The following is a 21,765-nucleotide window of genomic DNA, read 5'->3' as shown; positions in this document are numbered from 1 at the left end:
CGATTGATATGAAAAAAATATACATTATTATGAACACCAAAAAAAATTATTTTAAAAAATTAATTTTATTATATTTTATAAATAGTTTTAATATATTTGGCTATTATTATTATTATTACTAATTATTTTATATTAGAAGATTATTTGATAATATTGTTTTAAATATTTGTAAGTTTTAAGCTTTGGTATTCTAATTGAATTAATATATCGTGTTTTGCATGCATGGAAATTGCTGTCTTCATGACGTGTTATATAGGATATGTATTGTAAGTCAATGGCAATGACTTTTTTTTAACCAAATAAGAAATATATAAAAACTATCAATTATTATCCCCAATAATTTTTTTCTAGTTTTATAATAAGAAAATTATAAAATAATAATATATACCATTTTTAAGATAAATTTTATTATATACCAGAAATTTTTAAAAAAATACTTTTCTTTTATCCAAAATATTAGAAAATATAGGAATTGAAATATAATATTAGTATAAGAATATAAAAAAATCAAACCCAAGTGTCCCAACCCAATTAATATTTATATAATAACTAAACATTTTGATAAGAAGAATATTATTCAACCATGGAAGAAGAGAGAGAGAAGCCATGGTTTTTGTTTGGCAGATTTTAAAGAACTTCACTTTCCTTAGCTGGTGAAGGTTTACTAAAGAAGAAGAAAAAGAATAAAGGCTGCTTTGGGGTAGGTTTTATAGATATAGATCCATAGGAAAATTAAGAGACTTTTATTACTATTAGAAATACTAGGGGATGCAAATTAATTATTCAAATCCAAAAAAACGGCCTTAATTTGTTTAGGGTTTTCGATATTGATTTGATTTCTAACGGGCATATAGATGTTACTTTTGATTTAATAAACTTATAGCATAGCTCTTTGAATTGAGAAAAACAATGATTTAATGTTGATAAATACGTGCTACTTGTTTTTCTTTTGATTCGAGTTAAGCAAACATATATATAAATTGAACTAATGTTGGAAAATGTGATACATACGAATGAATCTATTTATTTTTGTTTTACATATATAGATGGGAACATGTGGTTGCCATTTCCACAACAATTTGCAAGCTTTGAAGGGAATAATAATGGAAAGTATGAGGGGGAAGTTATTGATCATTGTTATAATATGATTTTTATTAACTAATTAAATTATGTTGTGTATCAATACATTATTGATTTTATTAGTCGTGCACTTCACCACATAATAATACGATCTAAAAAATAATATATACATATATTAATACTTATTCACATATATTAATTTTATGCAGATTTGGTTGTAAGTGGGTGATGTCGAGACGATATAGTATGTAAGAGACAATGGTACATTCATCACATATAAATATAACCTATGATGTGATCACAACCATATACGAATCTCAATCGAGTAAATTAAGAATAATAAAAGTAATGATTTCTCTAAATTTTAATCTAAGTTTTATTTTCATAAACAATTTAATTTTTGTTTTTTTAATTGTATCTATGTATTTTTTTTATTTCACCCAAAGTTTTATTATCCGTATTAATCTAATTGACTAAACACTTAAATTTTTAGTTAAACTTTGTTTTTTTAGTTTCCAAATTTTAAAGAAATCAATAGATGAAAGTAGTGTTTCAAAAGTTATTTTTTCAAAAATCAAAGATGTGTTCGTTTATGATTTTTTGTTTTTAAAAATCAAGCATAAACATCACTTGCATGCATGGTTTCTCTTCTGAAAACTAAAAAATATAGTTTTAAAAAAACTCGTTCTTATTTTAGAAAACGGATAGAAATTGAAATGCTTAAAGTAAAAATATATATATATAAACTACAGAAAAAAAATATAAATTTAAAAAAAAAACTAGATAGTTATTTATTATCGTCGAACGAAAAACGAAATAAACAAGTTCTAGAAAAGAACATATTTTTCAAAAAATCAAATGATTAATCAAAACGCTTTATAGTTACATAAATGATACCCTAATTAACAACGAGCTTAAATTTCACATCCTAGCTTTCAATTTTAAAAAGTGTTTATCTGTTATCATTATATGAGTTTGATATATATATATATCTAAAGATCATATATATCTAAATAAATTGATTTGGAATACTATTTTTATTTTCAATTATTATATTTTCCTTATTTGTTAAAAGTCAAAGAAATTATAATTATTACTTGACTTCCCCAACTAAACAGAATTGAAAGATGATGAAATTGGAGATTGAATTTTTATATTGGGTTTTGGCAAAGAAAATTAGTGTAATAATTAAGAAAATACGATGAGGGAATATATTCAACACCTAAACACAAACAAATTCAAAGAGCTTTCGTCTTTCTTCTTGCAAAACAATTTGACTCTCTCCAACAACCAACAAATTTTTAAATTCAAATTCAAATTAATCTTCATTAAATAAAACTAACGTCCTAATTAGTTTGACTAATTTATTAAATATAAATAATTTGATGTATTGATCTAAATGTTGGATTTATATATTAAATTATCAATCTACTTAAAACCTTACAAATTTCAATATATCATAACAAACTTAATTTGTTATTATTTTAGAAGCTTACAATTTTAGCCTATAAAAGTAAATTTCCACCGATATTTGTTAAATAGTAAATAATAAACAAATATATGTATGTGTTTTTAAAAATTTTAGTAAATATATTAAAATTAGAAATAACGATTTTAAAAATTGTTGAAACCAAATTTAAGATTTATTGAAAGTGCCAAAAATAAAATTCAACAACTACATAAGTTTGTGAAATAAAATTGAAAAAACCTCAAAGTATAAGAACCAAAATCGTTATTTTAATTCAAACAAAAAGACCATAGCTTACTTTAGTAAAACTCTATGTGCTAGAGATTGAGCAAAGATCTATGTATGAGAGAGAACTGATTGTTGTGGATTTTGCAGTGCACACCGTTGGAGACCATATTTATTAGAAAGAAAATTTACAATGAAGACAGACCAACTCGTTTGAAATATGTGTGTGACTATAAAAAGAATAAACAAGAAAGTAAAATCATCCCTATTTTAAGTACAATATTTAAATATATGTAATTAAAAATATGTGTGTGACTATAAAAAGAAGTTTAAATATAAAAAATCCATTATTACAAATATACACATGATTTTTACTATAGAAATGGACCCATTTATAAGAAAAAGAAGAAGAAAAATAGGTATTAAAATTAATTTAGTTTACATGTTTATTTATTAATTAAAATAAAATAGAGAGAAACACACCCACATGACATATTAATTAATGGATTTCAACGGTGTGAATTAGGATAAACTAATACATGTGATCTCTAAAGATGTAGTTAGCTCATTAATTATTTGATTTATATATATAGCACACAATTATTCAAGCCTACTTGATAAAAATTAAAGTTGCTATATACAATGGACCATTTTTTAGAAAAATTAAACAAAAAAAATCAATGAAAATTACATAATACCAAACCATATGTTATTTGTCTCCTCCTTATCTTTTATCCACTTTTGTTTTAAGCCATGTTTAAATTGTAATTTATAAATTGATAGTTGTTTACTCGTGTAGTTGTGTTATGCATTTTTATTGACATAGTTTGATTTACGAATAGAGAATGATCATTTCGACTGTGTTAGAATATTCTACCTATTTTTTAGAACATGAACGCAAATTGTGAAAGTTGGACAAGCTGTGGTCCAATTGATATTTAAATGGTAATGAAGTATTTGTAAAAGTTGATGGAAATTATATATACACATCTCTTTTTTGTAGTGTGTTTGTCAATCAATTCTAAATAAGAAATCTGATTGTGGATGTCTCTTTTATAGATGGGATATATATTATAGTCTATTAATTCTCTCACATTTCTCATCATAAATTTATTGCCATTAGTATTTTTATTTATTTATAATTGATTGATAGTGAAACATTCAAATTTGATTATGTTTTATTTTGAGAAAATGTGATTGAAAAGTTAATTAAGAAGTAAAAATATATGTTTTTAAATTCTATTTTTTAATGTGAAATTTATGAAATACAAATATTTTAAATTATTTATGCTTCAAACTAAATTTTAGTTTATTCAAATTTTTTTTTCTTTTGTACTTTTACTTTATTCAAATTGCTTGGTTTATAAATTTAGCTAAGCTAACATATAACATCTATTTGCATCTTCCATTTTTTATTGTAGTAAAAAACCAAACTAATTATATATCGAAAAAAATGTATTGCATCATGATCTAAAAATAAAAATTTGGTCGTACGATTTAGGTTAGAATTTCGTTCCATATCATTCCTTTTACTTTCGAACTTTTAATTATGGTTTTGATACCATTAACATTATTGATATAAATTGTGAATACGACGTATTCTCACACATACGGTATTTTATTACATAAAAATGATTGTTATTATCACTTAACCGATCTTTTGTTTATAAAAATTAATTTTAAGTGACTAAATGAAGATTAATTCAATATGTTGACTATTATTAAACAGAATGTACAAAAACGACAACAAATAGAATAACATAACCTAAAGTACATAAACTAAAATAATGTGATAGTTTAAATTGTCACTTTTTTTCCCTTCTTATTTTGTTTAGCAAAAACCAAATGCGTAAACGAATGTCGCTATCTTTCAATCCCTGTGACGATATTATATTATGTCATGCAACCTCGTGTTAGATGACTATTATATATGTCATATCATACTGATTCTAATAGGCATCAAATTCGTTTTGACTGAAAGATAATGGGATTAAACGAGATAAAATGAAATAGTCACATCTTTGATAAGTGATATGAGTGATGTATATTTAAGGAATAATTAATATGAATTATTGTTAAATGAATGATATTTATATGTGGAAACATATATAGTTAGTTAGTCTCTATCTTAAATAACATGTGACTTTAGGTTGTCTACCACTTTATCAAAGGCTTCAATATCATTTAATAACACTTCTTATCCCTTCGTTTGATTTGAAAAATATAAACCTTATTCACTATGTTTAATAATTATATTTCATATAGTTATATCCTTTTAAACTCAAATTAGTTAGGCTTTCATTAACGACCAATTAATTAACATATTTATCTACTTTTTATATAAGATTTAATACTAAAACAATTATTTTTCTTTTTGTTTATTCTTATAATTTTTCGTGTTATCTTTTATAATTGAACGATTTAAATCGATCAAATGTTATGAAACTTAAAGGTTTAGATTGATACACTTATAAAAGTTTAGAGTTAATTTGATATAACTTTTAGTTTAAGGTTTAACTTGACACATTAATACTTCCAACTGTAAGCTTTAATTTGTTATTTTTTAAAAAATCAAAATATCAATTAAAAAACTGTTTATTGTTCATTCATTTAATTATTTTTCTTCGTATATATATTAGAAAGAAACATAAATATATAGGTGGTCTTTGCTAAAATAAAAAAAATATATTTTAAACCATAAAGTTTGAAAAATAAATTATAAATACTGGTATTAAAGAAAGCACTTAAAAATGTAATTTATTTGTAATAAATACTCAAAATTCTTTGAAAATAAATAAATACTGAAAATTGCTAATTGTCTGGAAATTTAAAAGTAATAATAATGATAATAATAATAATTTCTTGGGGCTTTTTGCCTTTATGCGTGGGGCCGTTCTAAAGTACTTTTTTACCCTCCAGCCTAACCATACTAACTTTACGACTTGTCGTTGGCACTGTTACGTCACAACTAATTTTCGCAATGTTCTTCGTTTTCTTTGACTTGTATTTCTGGAACGACACCGCCTAATTGTCGTAACGCAAATTCACAGCCAACTAAAAAACTTCAATAATATCGATAAAGTTTAGGAAACGAATATCAATTTATACCTTATAACTTTTTTTTCGTTTAAATTAAATGACGAACTATCTAAACTTTTGTTAGAGTAAGTTTAGCTAATTTGATTTTAATTTATATAATATTTTATTATAAAGATGAGAGATTTGATCGTTTTCAAAGTTGTATTAAAAAAAAGTGAATTTTTGAAAGAGTGTACACTCTCTTGTATGTTATATTTGTATAAAAATCAAGTGTAATTTGTATCAGGTATAAATAGTTTGTTAATTTTTATATTTTTTTATAAACGAAAACCTTAATTTTAGTATTAATTAAAACATTAAATCTTCATAAACAAATCAATTTAAATCCAACTCTCGATTAATTGTGGTTCCTTTTTAGAACTATCAATACATCCATTTTAGTTATTTGTCGATATGAAGTTTGAATGAGTTTATCAATGTATAACAATTGATGCATTGAATTGTTTTAAAAAAGACGATCTTAATAAATTGTGCAAGAGGATTCAAGTAAGACAACATGTGAATTCAATTGAGATAAGTATGAATTTCATACCTACTTCTTTTCTATATGAAGTATGAACGAGCGTGTAAAACGATACAAAAAAAGACTAAGATTTTAATTTTATACAACAATTGGTTTGAAAGTTTAATTTATACAACTCACAATTTAGGAGTACAATCGACAAAAAATGATTACTTTCTGATTATACTTCTTTTAGTCCAACAATATATTATTGTAATAAAAGATACGTGATATTGTTCCTAACGTTGAGTTAATCTAATTTTAATACTTTCTAACCTTTTAAAAGAATAGAGAAGATTAGTCTAACTTTTGTTGGTGTACTTAGCTTAGTAGGTCAAATTATATCCTATAATTTCAAATGGTCAATTGGACTAATATCATGCATTTCCATTGTCCTAATTTTTAGATTATTCAAAGTAGGATTAGTATCTAACTTTGATGCCTAACTTTTGATTATGATTGGAACAATTTTGGGTTTTACAACCATAACTTTTTTTAAATATAGAAAACTAAATCAAAATATTTATAAAATATAGCAATATATCAACGTTTATCTACAATAAGTCACAATATACAGACAAAAATAAATTACTATGTATATTATGACAGACACGTAATCTATTTTGATTTAACACTAATAGATGGTGATATTTTGCTATATTTAAAATAATTTTCAAACGTTTTATTGTTCAAAATAAGGAAATTTGGTTTTTTAGTCTCAAGGTTTTGGTGAATACGTGTGTTTGGTCACTGAGTTTAAAAATTAACTTTTTTAGTCTACATGTTTATAAGTCTCTACATGTTTATAAAAATAGACTTATTTGGTTTCAAGCTTTTAGAATATACATTATTTTTGTGTTTGAGCTTCTAAAAACAGGTTTAAAAGGTCTCTCAAATAATTTTATATTTTTATTTTAAAAAGTTATATATTCTCTAAAACTATTTTTAAAATTATAAATATCATATAATTACTTTTTAAAAATCAAACATATACTATCAAGACCTTATAAACTTATAGTTTAAAACTCGAGTATCAAATGAGTCTATCATTATAAACGTGAAGATTAGAAATATCATTTTTAAAAGTTCATGAACCAAATAGATTTAAAAAAAAAGTTTTTCGAAACATTTTTAAAAATAGCAAAATAATTAAAACATTTATAAGTTATAGTAAAATTTTTGATTTTATCATTGATAGTCTTTTATCATTTAATATATTAATGACTATCACTAATAGAATTTATTATTTGTTGTAAATATTTTATAAAATTTGATGTTTTTTAATTTAAATTATTTAAAAATAAATAAAAATAAGATTTTTTTTGGTTATATTTTATAAATAGTTTTAATTTATTTTACTCTCCATATATGTCCATAAGGACAAATGATTACTACACAAGCAAAATAATGGTATACAAACTTTCATACGCAATAAATATAGCGGTGGATTTTTCGTGAAAGAAAAAATAATTTTGTTATCTCTATTTATTTATATGATTTTATCCTTTGCTCAATTGAAATTATTATATTCATATTGCATGGTGGGGGGTTTAGGGTTTACATTTTATTTAATTTTTCTTTCAATTTTCAAATGTCAAATCCGAAGTAAGATAGTTTTAGAAGGCATGATGTGTCATCTCCTTTCATCATTCATTAGTCTCTTTGTTTCTACTCCAAATTTCAATCCTATTTATTTCATACTTACTCTTAAAATGTAGTTTTCTTTTTTCTTTGACTAATAATACAAATACTTCAAACTTTAATATCAAATAATTTTAACTATTTTTTTTAGCAAAAACGACAAATTATGGTGATTTATATATCACAAATAGATAATAATATTTTGCTATATTTATAAATATTTTTAAAAAATTAAACGTTTAAAATAATTTATTTACAAAATTCAAGCAATAATCCCCAATAAAAATTTTAAAAACAATACTATTAATGATGAAATCAATTTAACCAAGTTATTTATTATCTAAGTATAATAATTGTCCCAAATATTAACATTTATGGATAAAATTTATAATTAAAAATAAAAAATTATTTATTTATTATAAATAACGATAAAAATATAATATTTTAACTGTAGAAAAAATAAACCAATATATTTATAAAATATAGCAAATTTTTAGAGTATAGCAATAATAAATATTGATAAACTTCTAATACTGTCTATCAATGTCATTAATAAGCATATCAGGTAATTTTTACTTTATTTTGTAAGAGAGATGACAAAAGTAGAAAAGAAAATTGTGAATATATTTCATGTCACTTATATTTTTAAATAAATTTATAGAAATAGTAAATTTAATAAAAGAACCATCTAATATAATTATCGTCGTATTTGTCAAATTTGTAATATGAAAAAAAAATTATGATGTATTTGTTTTCTAAATTTTACTATCATTTAATACACTTTTTCTATTTCATAATTATTTTGTTTATTGTTTACCATATTTTTGAGAAAATAAAAATAAAGAGAATGAAAGTACCGTCATCGTCCTTATCCACATGGCTTATTAAGGTACCTCCTAACACGGCATTGCAGTTTTAGGGCCAAAACCGATGGATTTTCACCGACGGGGATGGTGGTAGATCAACAACCGTCCAAAACTTTGACTTTGACCTACAATTAGCACGTGGCGCATTTATGTGTTTGTTGTAACAGTAACACGCTACTGTAAATGCACACAATCAAATCCTATTTCTACATTCTTGTTTTTGTCTTTTTTTCTTTTACTCTTTGATTCATTTGTTATATTTGAAACTATGTGTGTGAGAATTGAAAGATGGTTTCTTTCAAACCAAATGCTTTCTCTTGTACTTTCTTAAATCACTTTTTCCATAGTTGTTTCTTTTCACATTTTCATGCTTTTTTCTTCATTGTATGTTTTGAGTGTTTTGTTTTCAAATGTTTTAAGTAATAAGTGTTTTGGGTGAAGTTGTTTATATTAAAAAGGATTTTATCATCAATTTTTATAGTTAAAAGATAGTTGCAAATTTAGCAATTAGATTCAAAATAATTAAGTACACAACAACATTTTAACAAATTTGCAAATATAGCAAAAAATGTCAAATTCTATCATCGATATACCATGTTGCAAATATTAGTCTATCAGTGATAGACCATACGAAGTCTATCAGTGATAAACCATACGAAGTTTATCAGTGATAAACCATACGAAGTCTATCAGTGATAGTTATGTTATGTTTGCAATTTTTTTAAAATGTTGCTATACCCTAAATTATTATTCATAAAATGGTCCTCAATTGCAATTTCCCTTTTAATTAACTAACATCACTATCAACAAGAGTTTAGTTCAACTGACATCTATATAAATAAATAAATATCAACAAGAGCTTAGTTCAACTCACATCTATAACATCTATATAAATAAATAAATTTAATGAATTTAAATCTCTCTACCCATGAACTTTAAAAAATGAAAATAATAACATCACTTTCCATAGAAGAAAAGGAACGCCTCAAACATCATTTTTTTTTTTTCATTTTCTTAATATTTAAAACATCTAAAATTGAAAAATAATTACTTTTAACCAAGAGGGTCCAAGCCCAAATAAGGAAGGCCAGGGTCCAAGCCTAGTTTTTGATCAGTTCGAGTCTATTTTATGGATCGAAATGACACCTAGGCCCAGATCCAAATAAGGCTTTTGTTGAGAGATTAAGATGAAAACAACGATGGAAAATCCTCGATATGGAAGTTATGAACATCCAAAGATTAAACTCTTAAAGATATATCTCAACTACGGGTCTCCTAAGAATTTGAAGATTATTTTAGTTATTGTAAGTTGAAATGGTTCAAAGCCCATGGTTTGAAAATACTTTATCAAAACTTTCTTTTAACATTGAAGAAAAAGGCACCACTATACTCACATATCATACATAATGGTCAATTCAACCTTCATAAAATAAAATAAAATTACTATTGACTTAGGGTGTGACTTTGTAACATGGAAATGCATGAAGAGTTTACATACATTATATACATGTTAACAAAAAAGAAAAAATCTCTTCCCACCCACTGACACTTGGTCACACCCACATTCCAGGTGTTTCTCCACACCCACCTTATCTCTCTCCACACCCACCTTATCTCTCTCCACACCCACCTATTTATTTATGATTACATTTATCAATCAATTTAAGTTACAAAACTTCTCTTATTTCCCATTATCTAAATGACCAAAATGCCCTTCCCCTTCACTACATTTCTCCTTCTCCTCTTCCTACCCTTTGTGGCTTCTTCTAATTTTTCGTTGCCTGCGCTGGACTCGGTTCGGTTGGCGCAGACCGGGGTTAGGGAAGCCATAACCGAAATTGGTAATTTAAAACGACGTCAGTTTGGAGATTGGAATCTGCAGGCCGCGCTTCGTGATTGCGCTACGCTCTATGAGGAGGCCGAGTGGCGGCTCGCGGGGATGTTGGTTGGAGAGAATAAGTATAGGGCGGAAGATGGTCGGATGTGGGTCAGCGCCGCCATGGCTAACCATCGGAGTTGTTTGGATGGGTTGGAAGAGGTCCACGATGTGGCGGCGGTGGATGGGAATAACTTGACGGTGATGCTCACTGGAGCTCTGCATTTATACGATAAGATTGCTGCCGTGGAGAAGCGGAACGGTGAGCACTTGCTACCCACACGTTGCAATCAGTACCATTCCATATTCCAACTTGTTTGTTTTTGTTATAAGTTAATGGTTTCATGTATGTGTATATTTAATGGTTAGAAAATCCTAAAATTTCATTGAAGCAAAAATTTAGTTTATACTTTTTGGTTCGTAACAAAATACTATATAACAAAATTAAGATTGTTTTTTTATATTTGATTTGGTGAGTACATATTATTCAAAATGGAAAAAAAAATAATAATAACATTAAAAAAGTGAACACCAAAATAGAAGAAATAAAGGGAAAAATAAAGTAAAAGACACAAAAGACCTTCATGTCACGAATAGAAATGAAAATTTGAATTCAGGACGGAAAAGATTGGGGAAACGGAAATGGAGGGAAAACAGAGGAACCAACTTGGCAACGTGGAATCCGGCGACGTCGAAGGCGAACTATGTGGTGGCGAAGGATGGATCCGGCACCCACAGAACCATAAACAGGGCGGTGGCGGCTCTGGCGAGAAGTGGACGGACACGGCGAGGAGGGAGAATTGTGATATACGTGAAAGCTGGAGTTTACAGGGAGAATGTGGAAATTGGAATACAGTTGAAGAACGTCATGCTTGTCGGCGACGGCATAGACAAAACCATCGTCACTGGTAGCCGCAATGTACCCGACGGCGCCACCACTTATAACTCAGCTACATTCGGTGAGCCTTAACTACAAATATCCTTACAAAATACAAATGCGTAAAATTTTCATTTTTCTTTTGCTTTTGAAATATAAAATGTTCGATAGAATTGCCGTATCTGAGCAGGCGTTTCCGGCGACGGGTTTTGGGTGAGGGACATAACATTCGAGAACACCGCCGGACCGGGAAAGCAACAAGCGGTGGCGCTACGGCTCAATTCCGACCTTGCCGTCGTATACCGGTGCGCAATAAAAGGCTATCAAGACACCCTCTTCCTCCACTCCCTTCGCCAATTCTACCGCGACTGCAAAATCTATGGCACCATCGACTTCATCTTTGGCAACTCGGCCGCCGTCCTCCAGAACTGCGAAATCTTCGTCCGACAGCCGATTCTTCACCAAGCCAACATGATCACTGCCCAAGGCCGCGACGATCCGGCAGAGGCCACCGGATTTTCGATCCTCAACTCCAGAGTCCAGCCGGCACCGGAATTTTCCCCCGTAAAGGCTCAGTACAGGACGTACCTCGGGCGGCCCTGGAAGCGGTTTTCGAGAACGGTGGTAATTGCGACGGATCTGGACGGGTTGATTGATCCGAAAGGGTGGGGAGAATGGACAGGGGATTTTGCGATTTCGACTCTGTTTTATGCAGAGTTTAAGAACAGGGGCGACGGTTCTTCGACGAGATTTAGGGTAAATTGGCCGGGATTTCACATCCTCCGTTCCGCGGAGGAAGCGCGGCCTTTCACGGTGGCTGAGTTTCTTCACGGCGGCGATTGGATTCCGGCTACCGGCGTTCCTTTCGAGGCGGGAGTTTGATTTTTAAGGTCATATAAAATTTTAATAAAGTATTTAATTGTCTTTTTTGTTACATTTTAAATTTAAATAGCAAAAAGAAATTAAAATGATTTATAAAATATACAAAATTGTACTAAAAAAATAGTTTATAAAATATAAAAATTCTAAATAGAAACTTGGACGAGTTACAAGTCATCAATTCATTTACAAATTGGGTTGGCAGTGCTACATTAGTTATATCAAAACCTTCCATTCTAGCGTTTTGTTGTTGGATAGTTCTTTTTATAATATAAACAATATGAAGGAAAAAAATATAACATAAACAATATGAAGGAAAAAAATATAACATAAACAGTATGAAGGAAGAAAATATAACATAAACAATATGAAGGAAGAAAATATAACATAAACAATATGAAGGAAAAAAATATAACATAAACAATATGAAGGAAAAAAAAAAGAATAAAACAAAATGGAGGGAAAAAAAAAGAATAAAACAAAATGGAGGGAAAAAAAAAGAATAAAACAAAATGGAGGGAAAAAGAAAAAACGCGCCAGGTAGGGGTCGAACCTACGACTTTCTGCTTAGGAAACAGACGCTCTATCCACTGAGCTACAGGCGCCTTGTTGATTAAAATGGTACTCTTAGAACTTTATAGCAAAATATTTTAGCCTTGAGCACACGAAAACAGGGTCTATGAGTTGTTTTTTCCCTTTCTTTCAAGGCATTCTCTATACTTTTCAATCGCTCTGTTCGATTAATTGAAAGTTATTGATACATATTTCTTGCCGGCGGCGGAAGAGGACGGAGGAGGATCGTTTCCGTTACTGGTTCAATGGCCGGTGGTTCCGATACGGCCGAAACTGTTACCTTAACTTGTGCCAGATGCGGCAAACCTTCCCATCTTCAGTATGTGTTTTTTTTATCTTTTCTTTTGAACTTTTTCAGCTGTCGTCGTAGTTCCCATGTTCATCTTGGTTCTTGAATGTCGATGGAATTTGAGTTCCTTTTGGGTTTCTTTTGTTTTTGATGGATTTTTAGCTGCTTAGTTTGAGCTTGTGGACTTGGAAAAATGTTATTGCCTTGGGAAGTTTATTGTTGTTGTTGTTTTTTTTTTTGAAAAAATTTAATTTGGGATTCTTGGGCGAAATCAGAATCTCGGATTGGTATGAATGAAGCTGGAAGTCATGGTTTAGGTGTTTTTGACTTGTGATTTTGATAGCGCATATGTTGAATCGTGTAGGCCATTCTTGCCATTCTATTTTAAGAGCTCCCTTGTATAGTTGCCGCATGATATTCAGAAGTTTATTCTTTTTGTAAAACGAGTTATAGTTGCTTTGTATTTTGGAAGTTTAAAACCAATGGGTGGTGGTAGTTGTTTGATTTTAAAACTAATGAGCAATGTTTTTAAAAGCCCTATATTGAGAATTTGTTTGGAAAGTTATTGAAGCGTTTTACATGATATTTGGGTGGATTATGATATTCTTTAGGAAATAATGATTTTTATGGTGTTCTCTTTTCTCTTCTTTTGGTAATTATACTCTTTTGAATATCTGTGCCAATCAATGGTTTGAAAGGCTAAAAGCGGTTTTGTGCATTGTTCTCTTGAAAAACAGGGGATCGAGCCTCAGAAATTTAACAAGAATTTTGATAAAAAGTAAATAAAGTATTGCAAAACGTAACAATTATTTTAGAAAATTCATGTCTATCAATCGCCACTTGAATAAATAAAGTAAGTAAATAAAATTCATGTCTATCAGTAGCCTCAGAATTTTAACAAGAATTTTGATAAAAAGTAAATAAAGTACTGCAAAACGTAACAATTATTTTAGAAAATTCATATCTATCAGTAGCCACTTGTATAAATATATTAAGAATGATTTTCAACCGCATTCCAATTAGAATTGATGTTAATTTAAATATTTTCCATCAACATTTCTCTAGACGTTGTGGTTAAAGTAAAATATTGCGCTAAAATTTCAATTCGTGGTGTATTGGAGTTAGATACATATGATGAAGTGATATTGTTTTTCCTATCACTTTATGACATGATGTGCCTTGGGGAGGCGGGAGGTGAGAGGCAGGAGGCATAATCTCTTTTGTTTTGATCCAAAAAAGGAATAAGACTCTTGATTAACAATTAGACTATGGTTCTAAATGTCAAAAGAAGAAGACAAAGAAGAGAATGTTGAACTAGAAAAGGCATGTAAGTGCATTATTTCACAGCTCCTCGAAGGGATTTCCAACCAAAGGTTGCTTCAAACAATGTTGAACTAGGAGGACGGCTGATCAGTAGAGCATAGGTGCAGGTGAAAGGCAGCACAGCATTTGGGTTATAATAGTACTTTGAAGCAAAAATGGCATTTCATTTATAAGTTCTGATTATCTGGTGATTGATCATTATTCTGTCTAAACAAAGTGTAAATGAGAAGTGTGATGGTAGCAATAAGTACATTGTCCGGGTGCATCTACTGATCCTCTCTCTCTGTCTCCATTTCTTGGCTTCCCTATTATTCTCATTGTATAGCTCTCTTGTACGTTGAGTTATTAATAATAAAGAAGCTCGTCTTCTTTTAAAAAAAAGCAATAAGTACATTAGGGTTAGTGTTTCAACAGTAATTCAATGATATAAGTAGTTGCCTGAAATCATAAGAGACACTATATGTTCTTTAAAAGGTAGAAAAATTGTTGGGAGTTCAGGGATACTCTGTGTGACTTGTTTGTGTTTAAAATTTTAGTCCACATATTCTATGGTAACTATTTAACCTTTTTATTAATACCATTCTTTCTGATTAACTTACTTTGTGTTTAGGTGTCCAAAGTGTATGGATCTGAAGCTTCCTCGTGAGAATGCTGCTTTCTGGTTTGTGGTCACAGCCAACTACTTATTAGTTAGATCAATCAAGCATTGCAACCTTTTATTCTTTGGTTTTTCTTAAAAATATGTTGATTAGCATGTAATATGAATGAAGTGGGTTGAAGAAACTATTAGTGAAGCTTATATGCTTACGTCTTGTGAGTTTGAGAACTTGTTAATTAGAAGTCTGACATATATCTTGACATACATTAGAACTTGGACATGTAATTGTATAACATTGAAACTTAAACCTAAATTTTCTAATATGTTAAGATTCTTTGTGTTTAATTAGTACACCCAAGGTTACTGATTTATCAATAGTAGAAAATGAAGAATCACTTAATTTGCATCATATTGTATCTATATTAGATGGCTCTTTGATGGTTTGGATAAAGTATTTGTTAAGCGTTGAAATCATGTTGATTTATTTATGAAGTTTCCTATCTCAACAGTTCTCAGGATTGTTTCAAGGCCTCTTGGAGCACTCACAAAGCAGTACATTTAAAAGCAAAACTGTCCTCAATAGGGACTGGTAATTCTGGGGAACAGAATTCAGATCTTGCAAACGAAGGTTGGTTATATTGCTTGAAGAAAGGACAGGCAAGAACACCAAAGCTACCCCATTTTGATTGGACAGGGTAAGCATCGAGGCTTTTATCTTGCCCCTGTGTATTCATTCTATCTATCATGTCCTCGTTGACCACTCACGTCATCCTTTCTTTAATTGGATAAGATTTTTTTGTGATGCCCAGTGGGTATCTTGGTTTCCTTTTATATTCCTCCATCTGATTTCCTCATTGCAAGCTAGCCAATAATATTTTATTTATCTATTTATTATTATTTTAAAAAAAACAATAGGCTTTGTTTACTGGAGGAGAGAGGAGAGAGGAGGGAGGGGAAAGAGAGAAAACTTACCTTTTTTTTTCAATAGGCTTTGTTTACTTATATAGTATCTTTCTTTCTTGTTGCAAAATTTACAGTAACAGAGTAGAACTCTTGGCTGACTTGTAAATGTGTATCATGAGACCATTAGCATCCAGCATGTGGTGCTTTGAAGAAAATCTAAACTTTATGGCATTTTAATGGTGAAACCCATCTTATTGATCTTTCTTCTGAAAAACTATGTTCCTGTAAATTGTTTGTACCTTTGACTTAAAATTCGTGGGAGGTTCCCTACCCTAAAAGAACTTCATAGTAGAAGACACTGAGTCTGTTTTCCCATTGCTGTTCAGTGTCCTTTACTAGAGATTTTGAGATAGCTTTAACAAATTAGACATCAAGTTCAAATTCAACATGTGAAATATTTTTTGTGTGAAGCATTGGATGCATTTATGCCCTCTGTTATTTTGCAGGACTCTGAGGCCATATCCCATATCAAGCAAGTGCGAAGTACCTCCTCACATCGATCGGCCAGATTGGGCAGATGATGTGAGTTTGAATAATTTTTGCTGTGCATTTAGTCCAAGTGGACCTTTAATTTTGTTCAAAAAGACTTTGTTATTTTCCTATTCCTATGATCTTAGCCAATTAACAGTATTTTTCTAACTGCTGGATTATAATTTTGGGCTTAACTTTTTGTATATTTCAATTGTTACATTTATTTTCTTCCAGAAAAGGAACATCCTTTTACCTACTAATATTAGTAATAGCTTAATTAACAAAATCTTTGTCAAATTTCGTTGTTCTTCATCCATTCTTCCTTGATTGGTAAGAGGGTTGAGATGTGGGTAACAGTATTGGTTGCAGATCTTGGAGATTTGTGTCCTTAAAACTTAAAAGTAGATATGCTGCTATATTATCCAGCTTTTATCGAGTGACCCATCATGTATAAATGCTGTTTCTGTTTCAATTTCCACAATGATTGTAGTGAATGATTTACCTCTCCTTTTCTCTAAACTTTCAGGGAATTCCAAAAATTGAGCCAAATAGTGACTTCCAACATGTTGTTGAGGTATGCTTCTGTTTCTTAGCTATTACTAGTTTTTCTAAACTTTTAGTTACTTGACTAACCATATGTTTTTCTCTTTTGAAGATCAAAACACCCGATCAGATTGAAAAAATGAGGGAGGTTGGCAGGGTATGTCTGATTTCTCTTCAATTCTAATGCAAAGTTGATTCTCTTTGCTTCATAACATCAGTTTATTTTTATGAACAATCTGGTGACATTTATTTATAGTCAGTATGCATCTTGTTTCAAAATTTTATAAAAAATTCCAGATGAAGCTAAGTTTCTAACATTCATATGTTTACATTTATACATCTAAGTTTCTTTCATTCATACTTTTATATTTATGCTTTAAGAATCTCGCTGGTGATTAAATGAATTAATTTTCAGATTTCAAGGGAAGTTTTAGATGCAGCTGCTAGAGTGATTCGGCCAGGTATAACTACTGATGAAATTGACCGTGTGGTTCATGACGCAACGATTGCTGCAGGTATTAGAAACAACAGACATGTTTGCTCTGCAATTATTATTATCAAGTACTTCCATTAGTTGGTCTAGTTGTTTAAAGAGCCAAGTTCATAATTATGGTGGCCCCTAAAATACACCAAATTTCCTTTGAATTTGGGTTAGGTGGTTGTTTCATGTAATTTTTAGTTGAGGTTCGTGTGAATTGATGGAACATGATTACTTGAAAAAACAACTGATCACTATTTATAGTGGTGCTTCTTGCAACCCTCGATTTGATTCTTTTCATGGAAACTAACTATTCAATAATTAATCTTTAGGAGTTTCCATGATATGAGAGAGCAGCCATTTTCTTCCTTTCCACTGGTCAGGAAACGGATGATTGTCGTGTTGTTGCTTCTTTTGTCAAGGATTTATTTTGGTTTCTTCTCTTTTGCTTTCATTTGAATTCTCTCTTATTTTCTTTTATTAAATTTTGATATTTCAAAGTGCCAGTTTATTGTGAGATTTATTTTTACCAGAGTAGGTTATTTACAATTCAAAAGAGATGGGGAAAAAGTCGTTTGCCTGGGAATCGTGGTTACTAATTTTTTTTTTCATATATTGTTTCAGGTGGATATCCATCTCCACTCAATTATCATTTCTTTCCCAAGTCTTGCTGCACGTATGCACTAATTTTTGTATAATTTTCTTAAATTTTATTTTTAGATGCATTTTTTGAAATTGCAGTTTGTTTCTCTTTGCAGTTCTGTTAATGAAGTGATTTGTCATGGCATTCCTGATGCACGGTATGTGTTTTAATCTCTCATTAATGTGGTTGCAATACATCTCCTATTGCTGAATCTGTCTTCATGTATTGAATTTTAAATATGTTGATAATTTGATTAGGTAAGCGTTTTGTGAATATTTGCTTTGATTGTTTCAGGAAACTAGAGGATGGTGATATTGTAAATGTGGATGTGACCGTGTGCTATAAAGGGTATCATGGTAAGAAATGTAATTTATCAATTTTAATTGACCCTAAGAACTGCTTTTTTCTGCTAATTGCTGACTTGAAAGTTGAAATGCAGGTGATCTCAATGAGACATATTTCGTTGGAGAAGTTGATGAAGAGTCCCGACGTTTAGTCCAGTGTACTTATGAGTGCTTGGAGAAAGCTATAGCCATGGGTATGTGTATTTCCTCTTTCATCTATTTTATTGAAAATCTAGACTATAAATTTACATTTTAATAGCTGGACTGTAATTTCTTACCCATCTGTTCAACAGTTTTCTAGAGCTGAAAAAATACACGAAGTTTTAGAATCTGCTGAATTCTGTTGATTCACAGATAGAGTTATTTTTTGCCTTCTATGGAAACAAATGTGCAATATGTTGCTTTTTCCTGTGTTGGTCCTACTTAAAAGTTTGTGTGATTGTATCCATTCTTAGGTCTTCCTTTTGAGCTAATATCCACCATCATAAGAAAAGTCAAAATTAGGTCGGATTGTTAAGAGTAGGTTTGAATGCATTATGTTGCTGTGATATAAATATTATAATCCTTTTGTGACTTAATTTTAGTTTTATTATTATTTATCAATATTGTTTGATATGTAACAAAAATCTCTGTTCTGGATTGTTTCCTATCATCATCAGTGAAACCTGGAGTCAGATTCCGTGATGTTGGAGAAGTTATTAACCGTCATGCTTCAATGTCAGGCTTGTCTGTGGTAATGTCTAATTTCAGTTTCCTACAGAAATCATAATCACTTCTTGTTCTACTAGATTATTAAATATTTGTATAATTGTTTTACTTTCTCTCTGTCTCTATATACAATTAGGTCAGGTCATATTGTGGGCATGGCATTGGAGAGCTCTTTCATTGTGCCCCTAATATTCCCCATTATGGAAGTAAGTTTAGGTGAAGTAGGTTCCCCCCTCCCAATGTATATGTTTCCAAGGGAAAAATGTGGCTGTTCCCCAGCGTCTTCTTTCATTGTTGAGTTTGGAATCTAGAGAGAAACGACAAATATTAGAAATGATATGTTTCTGCCTCTTGCTCATCCTCTGTCAAATCTTACTCTCGATGATGTCCTGGCCACAGGAAACAAAGCAGTTGGTGTGATGAAAGCAGGGCAGACCTTTACCATCGAACCAATGATCAACGCAGGTACATGTTTACTCAATCTTTGATTCCTGCACGTGTTATCTCTCTTTTTCTCGTTAAATTATAATTTATCAAGCCCAGGCGTATGGCGTGATCGGATGTGGCCTGATGGATGGACTGCTGTTACTGCTGATGGCAAACGAAGTGCTCAGTTTGAACACACCCTCTTGGTAACGATGAATATCCCTTGCACTATCCTACCAATATTGCTATCTTGAAACTAATGGTCTAGCTAAAATCAACTAATGAACATCCCATCACTTTGACAACTCATGCCTAACTAGAAGGCGTTTTTGTAACCTCTTTTGAAATAACTGTATCCCCCGGACTTGGTGTAATTAGTAGCATGGTACGCATTATTTTCTGAAGGAAATTAGCATGGTCACGGAGAAAACACTGGAGAACTGTTTGTTGTAAAGCACATCCACAAGGCTATCTTTGTTAGGTTCTATACCTTTAGGAACCGTTTTTTTTCAATCTCTTCATTTTTCAAGGGGTGTTTGAGTGTTGAGTTGAATTCTAAAGTTTAGAGTTAGAAAGTTTATGTTTGGGGTGGAGAGTTGTTTAATCTTAGAGGTAGGAAATATTCAAGGTGGGAAGAGAGAAAGAGGGATAGATGCATCTCTTTGATAAGCACGTAAACGTCAAAAGTGAACACGGTTGGAGGTGGAGTTGAGTTATTTAACATCAATTTATGAAGTTGGTGGGCCAAAACACCACCTAATAGGCAGTAAAGTGATGTGTAGTGTGTCAGTAGGTCAGTTAGAACGTTTTCAAGTTGCCTAGAACAATTAGAATCAATTCAAACTAAACTAACGGACTAGTTTCCAAACTGACCAACAAATACACTTCTAACCGACATGGTTTTGTCAGTTTTGTCAATCTTTTATTTTTCTAGCTTGGACCTCTAATGTAAAATGTTGTCTAATTTTGTGTCATGCAGGTAACAGAAACTGGAGTTGAAGTCCTCACAGCTCGGCTTCCGACATCTCCTAAGGTCTTTCCATGGCTGAACTGATACAATCAACAATCAAAAAGGAAACAAATGCAAGAAAATCATAATCTTGAAGCACCCCATTTTTGGCCTCAGATTCAGAAACACTAAAATTCTCATTTCACACATTTCTCAGAAGCTTGGAAACAGAACACAATAATGCCAAATCGATGTAATATTCTTGAACTAATTTGTGTTTAATTTATATTAGTGAGTTGAGGTTGCGGTTGAGGATGATGAAGTCAAGTTGATAATTTTAATGCCCATCAAGCACCACCCCCCAATTATCTTCTACATACCACACACTAACTTCGAAGTTCAACTTTGTTTGTAATGTTGACTGTTTGATTCTGAAGTTCTATTTTCTTTTGAGATCTACATATATAGATGCTTTTAATTATTCATAATCTGTTCAGTATGAGTTTGAAAATTGTTCAAAGATTTGTATAAAAACATTTAGGAAGAATTAGAACTACCTTATTATGGGGGAGGATTTGGTCCTTGTCTTCAAAATAAATAATTTTAGAGGAGAAATCTAAAATAGAAATTAGTGTAAGTTTAAATATTTTCAAATTTACTAAAATTTTAAATTATAATTTATCAATGTTAAAGTAATGAGATATAAAATTTTGTTATATTTTGTAAGCATTTTGATGGACTATTGTTCGTAATTAGAGAATTCTTTTAGCTAATTTTTAAAAACTTTGGATTAAAATCGTAACTTTTGAACTAAATGTATCTTTTTTTTAAACTCTATCTAGATATATTTTAAATATTTAAAAATCGAATGTACTTATTTATTAAAGTTCGAAAACTAAAAAGGTAGATTTTAAGACCACTTTTAAATACAGTAAAATGAAATA

At 30.1% G+C, this 21,765-nt stretch overlaps 2 protein-coding genes and 1 non-coding gene across 3 annotated transcripts; 2 read left to right on the top strand and 1 right to left on the bottom strand.

Moving 5' to 3' along the window:
* The first annotated feature begins 10,588 nt into the window (after positions 1-10,588).
* On the top strand, positions 10,589-12,577 carry LOC101217635 (probable pectinesterase/pectinesterase inhibitor 36). Its single transcript, XM_004134301.3, has 3 exons — positions 10,589-11,019; positions 11,375-11,716; positions 11,825-12,577. Exons 1-3 carry the CDS (start codon positions 10,590-10,592, stop codon positions 12,514-12,516), a joined length of 1,464 nt encoding a protein of 487 aa, XP_004134349.3. The 5' UTR covers position 10,589; the 3' UTR covers positions 12,517-12,577.
* A 468-nt stretch (positions 12,578-13,045) lies between these two features.
* On the bottom strand, positions 13,046-13,118 carry TRNAR-CCU. Its single transcript has one exon. It is a non-coding gene; the product is annotated as a tRNA-Arg (tRNA).
* An 83-nt stretch (positions 13,119-13,201) lies between these two features.
* Positions 13,202-21,302, top strand: LOC101217322 (methionine aminopeptidase 1A). The gene is made up of 16 exons (XM_004133880.3): positions 13,202-13,405; positions 15,309-15,359; positions 15,806-15,991; positions 16,706-16,781; positions 17,257-17,304; positions 17,386-17,430; positions 17,689-17,788; positions 18,376-18,427; positions 18,510-18,551; positions 18,689-18,750; positions 18,834-18,932; positions 19,398-19,471; positions 19,583-19,652; positions 19,846-19,911; positions 19,990-20,078; positions 20,852-21,302. Exons 1-16 carry the CDS (start codon positions 13,332-13,334, stop codon positions 20,924-20,926), a joined length of 1,209 nt encoding a protein of 402 aa, XP_004133928.1. The 5' UTR covers positions 13,202-13,331; the 3' UTR covers positions 20,927-21,302.
* The last annotated feature ends 463 nt before the right edge of the window (positions 21,303-21,765 follow it).

Source organism: Cucumis sativus, chromosome 3 (genome assembly GCF_000004075.3).
Source record: "Cucumis sativus cultivar 9930 chromosome 3, Cucumber_9930_V3, whole genome shotgun sequence".
Taxonomy (NCBI): Eukaryota; Viridiplantae; Streptophyta; class Magnoliopsida; order Cucurbitales; family Cucurbitaceae; genus Cucumis; species Cucumis sativus.
The sequence above is the reverse complement of the archived record's forward strand: the minus strand, read 5'-3'. Positions and strand labels throughout refer to the sequence as shown.

What these genes read in the sequence shown, in the direction of transcription:
- LOC101217635 (XM_004134301.3), top strand. Translation starts at nt 10,590, where the DNA reads ATGCCCTTCCCCTTCACTACATTTCTCCTTCTCCTCTTCCTACCCTTT. An exon ending in TGCCGTGGAGAAGCGGAACG is followed by an intron (nt 11,020 to 11,374) that starts GTGAGCACTTGC and finishes ATTTGAATTCAG; the next exon opens with GACGGAAAAGATTGGGGAAA. An exon ending in TTATAACTCAGCTACATTCG is followed by an intron (nt 11,717 to 11,824) that starts GTGAGCCTTAAC and finishes GTATCTGAGCAG; the next exon opens with GCGTTTCCGGCGACGGGTTT.
- LOC101217322 (XM_004133880.3), top strand. Translation starts at nt 13,332, where the DNA reads ATGGCCGGTGGTTCCGATACGGCCGAAACTGTTACCTTAACTTGTGCC. An exon ending in GGAGAAAGCTATAGCCATGG is followed by an intron (nt 18,933 to 19,397) that starts GTATGTGTATTT and finishes TATCATCATCAG; the next exon opens with TGAAACCTGGAGTCAGATTC. An exon ending in CAATGTCAGGCTTGTCTGTG is followed by an intron (nt 19,472 to 19,582) that starts GTAATGTCTAAT and finishes ATATACAATTAG; the next exon opens with GTCAGGTCATATTGTGGGCA.